Below are 4,979 nucleotides of genomic sequence, written 5' to 3'. Positions count from 1 at the left end.
GGTATTTTTGAAAAATTAATAAGTATAATTATTTATTATATATTTACTTAGCGGCATAAAATAAAATAGTTACATAATTTTTAATAAAGAATACATGTCACTTCACTACAACAAAAACAATATTTTGGTGGCGGTTTTTTTTAATACTTGGTGACGGTTTTAACTATCACTGAATGATTTTACGACGGTTAAAAAAACCGTCATAGATTTAAGCGTCGCCAGCTGATATAGTGACGCTTTTAGACTAACGTTGATAAGGAGTGTCGCTAAATTGTTTGTGACGATTTTTAAAGTATAAAACCGTCACTAATTTGTAACACTTGTAAAGGTGTTTTTTATACTGTATTTCACGATATTTTGAAACTGTTGTTAAATTACTAAATTTTGTGACAATTTTTTCCTATTTCGTGACTGTTTTAAACCGTCACTAAGTTACTAATTTTTATGACAGTTTTTAGGCATATTTAGTGACTATTTAAACCATCACAAAATTTTTAGTGACAGTTCTCAATTTAAAACCATTACTAAATTACTTATTCCTGTCACAGTTTTTTCCTGTATTTAGTGATTGTTTTAAACTGTCATAATCTCTCCAACATCAAAGATTTCTATTATCAAAATTTAAATTCTCCAAAAATGACATTATATTTCAACAAATCCAAATTCAATCCCACACGTTTTACAAAAATAACAACAATGTGAGGCTAATTTTTCCCAAGCCATTTTATGGAGTGGAGGGACCCAAAAAAAGAGAAGAAAAAAGCTCATATATACTAAAAATTAAATGCATATAGCATAGTGAAGGGGTATAAAGGAATGATAATAACATTTAGGAAGCATATTGTTAAATGCTGCTAATTTATTTCTTAACCAAGGTGTCATCTGAAAATTCTCCATGTAGCAGCTGGTATAATGGTTCTTCTTCTTTGATGTTATCTTCATTGCAACACTTGTTGCCCAAAAAGCTGGGTTGATTCGTCAAAGATACAACCTAGCCCACATTCTATCAGTTATCAATACATGATTGTCATTGATTCTCTGCATAAAAATGAACCCAACAAAGAGTTAGGCCAAAGATTTCCACAACTTTTGCTACCAAAAAGTGTTTACTATTTACTCTGCTATTATTACTTCCTGAATAGAAGTTACTTTCTAAACTTGCTTTATTTTTTGGTTAGAATGAGAGAACAAATGCAAATGTTCAAAAGTTCAATTAAATACCAGCAATTATATTACATTAAGACTCCATTTACAGTGCAGCAAAGAAGATTACCTATATGCAGCATCTGCAACGGCAAAGGGATGTGGACTTAGCTCACCAAACACTGCTCCTTTATATTGTGCCATCATATGACTATCATATAAATGAGGAAGCTTTACGAAAGGTGACATTCACCGCAATCAATATATTTCCAGTGTAAGTCTGGAAGCAAAGTATTGGACAAATTAGCATAATATTCCACATTTCCAACCATACAACATCATCAAAATATTACACTCTTAAAGTTAAATATTACACTCTTACTTATCCAGATAATCTTTCTTCAGTTTTAGCCAATTGTTTGACCAATTGGAAGGTTCATATGTAGAATCTTCATCTGAAGTTTTAATGATTAATCCCTCACAGCTGCAATTCAAGGGACAAGCCAAATGACAAAATTAAACATAAAATTAGGTGATGAAAAAACAGAAGTGATGAAATTTTTAAACAATTAAAATTAAATAGAATCAATAGGAGACCTTGACCCAACAGCTTTGTCTAGAAAATTCTGAATTTCCTCAATGTCATTTGATGTTATTGCCAGTGCATACTGAAAAAATCTAGTTTCTTCTTCAAAAGAGGCATGAAGATGCTGCAATGAGAAAACAAGCACTTGTCAACATATTGTTCTTTACTTCTTGTTTATGCAAAAAGCCTATTAAAAGTGAGGCATAGCAGTTCACAGCATCTACATGAGATTCACTTTTAATAAACATCATAGAGAAATGATCCACTTGACCTCCCTAGAAAGCAAAAATTCTTGGCCAAACTCTTTAGATCGAATTGCATTCCACTTTATTGTGTGAGTACAGGTCAATGCAAAATCTTTCAACTAAAGTACACCTGCCGAAGTACTACACTTAATTTTAATCCAACACACCTCTGCATCGCCTGCACGATATTTTGGTTCAAAGCCATCCAGCCCAATGAGAATATATTTACAGACCTCAGTTTCACAATACTTGTGGAATCAAATCCTTATCATTAAGTTACAACCTCTTAGCAATGCATTAGCCTAGCACAAGAACTGCATAGTATTTTTAGTTATATCCGTGTAAAGGTGTGCCAACTGCCAAGACAAGACACTAACTAAACCTACACTTTACAATGAATGTACTACTAACAATTTTTATAGCCGGATGAAAAAAGAAACCAGAAATAAACAAAAAGGAAATAAAGAAAGAATCACTTCACAGGAGTGGTAGAGCCCATAACTTAATACATATGAACCACAAAAATGTTGTATCATCATATAGTGCTGAAATGCTAATGCAACCCACAATAGACATTGTCAGCACTCCAGCCTCACAAGAATGAGCTTTGTATACTGATTAACTCATTGCATTTTGTAACACCCAAACTAAAAACAAACAAACAAACAGACAAACTCTTTGCATCATATTTCCCAAATCTCAACAACCACAATGAGATTAACTTGGTATTCTAGCAGTCCATACTAAAGTGAACTATGATTTTGAAAAAAACATAAAAAGCACTAGTACCTGAACTTCTGGAACTTCAGATTGCCAAGTGTTACCATCTTCTGCTATTGCGACTATGGAACTTCCATTCCAAAAAAGTCCCCCTACCCATACTTGACCTTTGAGTACAGGATTTTTGGGGCCCTCAATATTATACTGCCTTATATCACCATGAAGCCAATTCACAAAGTACAGAAACCGGTTGTCGAGCGATATCAAAAAATCAGTTATAAGCCCAGGCATCTCTGGAAGAATCCAGTTTTGCACGTTCAATGGTTCCACTGATATTGCAACCTGAAAAGGTCAGCTTAGTATATAAGTATCATTGTTATTTTTATTTATTAATCAAACATGCCTTAACTGATGCACAAAATCTAACCAGAAGATAATACTCTATGGCAAACAGTAGCATTTTGAATCTTTTCTTTTTTGACAGCGGAGAAAGGGCTTTCTATCAGGGATTTCGAACATATGAGGGTATAAGGGAATCTCAACTTAGTTGGCTCCCAGAAATAACAATGTTTTATTTTTAAATTCTTCTTTAATCCCAAAAAGGAAATTAACAATGTTTGATTTGAATATTGTTAACAGTTGGTCATTAATGATAGAGCCAATTCGTAAATCGTTCCTCCAAAGATAATTAGAACATCAAGTTAGTCCCTCAAAACATTAAACACCAATTAAGGATCAAGTTGGTATCCCAAGATACGTTAAAGAATTAAACTGATGTCCATTTTAGACATCAAGCAATCTACTCAATGATAAAGAATCAAACTCTGTAAAAGACTAACTTGATATATAGTTGATATAGCCATATACATTTGGCCGATAAATTTGAGTTTTAACTACCATTCAAATTCTTTTAATATGTTGTGAATAGAAAAAGAATTCAACGCCTTTAATTTTCTAAATTCAGCGCCTAGTATGGCTTATAATTTCTTAGAGCTTAAGATAGTTTACTTATATTTTATTCCAATTAGCATTTTTAGCTAATTAGCTTTTCCATTTCTAGTGTAGCAATTTGCATAATTCAAGAAGAGTACTAACCAATTCATGATGTCATCAAGGCACAAAAATATCAAAGAAATCAAGAGAAGAAATAATAAAGAGAGAATTCAAAGAAATCTAGTTGAAGCATTTCATCGAACATGTTGAGTGCAGAAAAAAGAAATAATAGAATTCAAAGAAAATAGCAAATATGAACATGAGGATATAATCATTACGATAAATTGCAACAAAATAGAGCACCAAGATCAAACAATTGCAACAACTTCAACACAACAAACATTAAGCAACAACAAAGAAATTGCAGGGGTAAAAATTATAGTAGAAGAACAATTAAATACTCACCATCAGTGCTTAGTATTGAGGTTGGAAGAGAAGAAAAAGCCGCTAGATAAGGAATTAGGGTTCGCACTCGAGGAAAAGAGAAGGGACGATGCGGTAAACAGCGAACGGTGAACGTCCAACGCGAATCACAGCGACGAGCGACGAACGACGAACGGCGAACTGTAGTGTGGTGAAGGTTGTTACGTGACTTTCTCTGTTTCTAATCTCTTCTCATCCCATCTGAAACAGTAGTGACTAGTGAGACCGTGAATACAGTTTTAGAAAAAATAGAAAATAAAAACAAAAGAAAAAAAGAGTAAGAGAGATATAGAGTCAGTGATGGTTTAAAAATTAAGAGTACAAGTGTCACAATGTTAATTAATAGAGATTTTTAAAATAAGGGTCACAAATTAAGTGTAATTATTTGGTGAATTTGGTGTAGTGCTTCTAATAATATTTTAATTAAAAATACTTTATTTTAATATATATGACACATATGAATGTATAGTGATTAGATTATTATATATTTTTAAATAAATATATTCGTCTTTCTAAAAATATAAAAAATAAATTTATAATCATAATATTATTTTGCAAATTTTCTGTTTTTTCAATTGCTTCTGTAAGGATAATTAATTATCAAGCTAGCAGAAATTAAATTGCCATTGTATTTTTTATATAACATTTTAAGTTATTGACTCTAAATAAGTTTAGTTTAATAGATTTAAGAAAAAAAAAATCTTAAATAGTTTTTATAATTATTTTAAAATTAAAGATAACGAGATCTTTAATAAAAAATATTTTTTTCGGTCATTAATCTTTATTTTTATTAGATTGGTTAGTTTTTTTATTAAATTTTTTTTTTGTATTAACGAAATAAGTCTACATTACATGTTAAACTGTTGATT

At 31.3% G+C, this 4,979-nt stretch overlaps 1 protein-coding gene across 1 annotated transcript; it reads right to left on the bottom strand.

Annotated features, from left to right (window-relative positions):
• Positions 1-626: 626 nt before the first annotated feature.
• On the bottom strand, positions 627-4,450 carry LOC112716277 (selenium-binding protein 1). Its single transcript, XM_025768149.3, has 6 exons — positions 4,093-4,450; positions 2,764-3,036; positions 1,741-1,853; positions 1,526-1,627; positions 1,274-1,423; positions 627-1,038 (listed from the first exon to the last, which is right to left on the bottom strand). The coding sequence occupies exons 1-5, from the start codon at positions 4,093-4,095 to the stop codon at positions 1,402-1,404; spliced, it is 513 nt and encodes a 170-aa protein (XP_025623934.1). The 5' UTR covers positions 4,096-4,450; the 3' UTR covers positions 627-1,038; positions 1,274-1,401.
• Between the last annotated feature and the right edge of the window lie 529 nt (positions 4,451-4,979).

Source organism: Arachis hypogaea, chromosome 10 (genome assembly GCF_003086295.3).
Source record: "Arachis hypogaea cultivar Tifrunner chromosome 10, arahy.Tifrunner.gnm2.J5K5, whole genome shotgun sequence".
In the NCBI taxonomy this organism is placed as follows: Eukaryota; Viridiplantae; Streptophyta; class Magnoliopsida; order Fabales; family Fabaceae; genus Arachis; species Arachis hypogaea.
This window is presented reverse-complemented; position numbering and strand designations above follow the sequence as displayed.

Excerpts from the sequence above, each read along its gene's own strand:
- LOC112716277 (XM_025768149.3), bottom strand. Across the intron at positions 1,628-1,740 it reads GACAAAGCTGTTGGGTCAAG|CTGTGAGGGATTAATCATTA; the intron begins GTCTCCTATTGA and ends CTTGAATTGCAG. Across the intron at positions 1,424-1,525 it reads AAGAAAGATTATCTGGATAA|ACTTACACTGGAAATATATT; the intron begins GTAAGAGTGTAA and ends CTTTGCTTCCAG.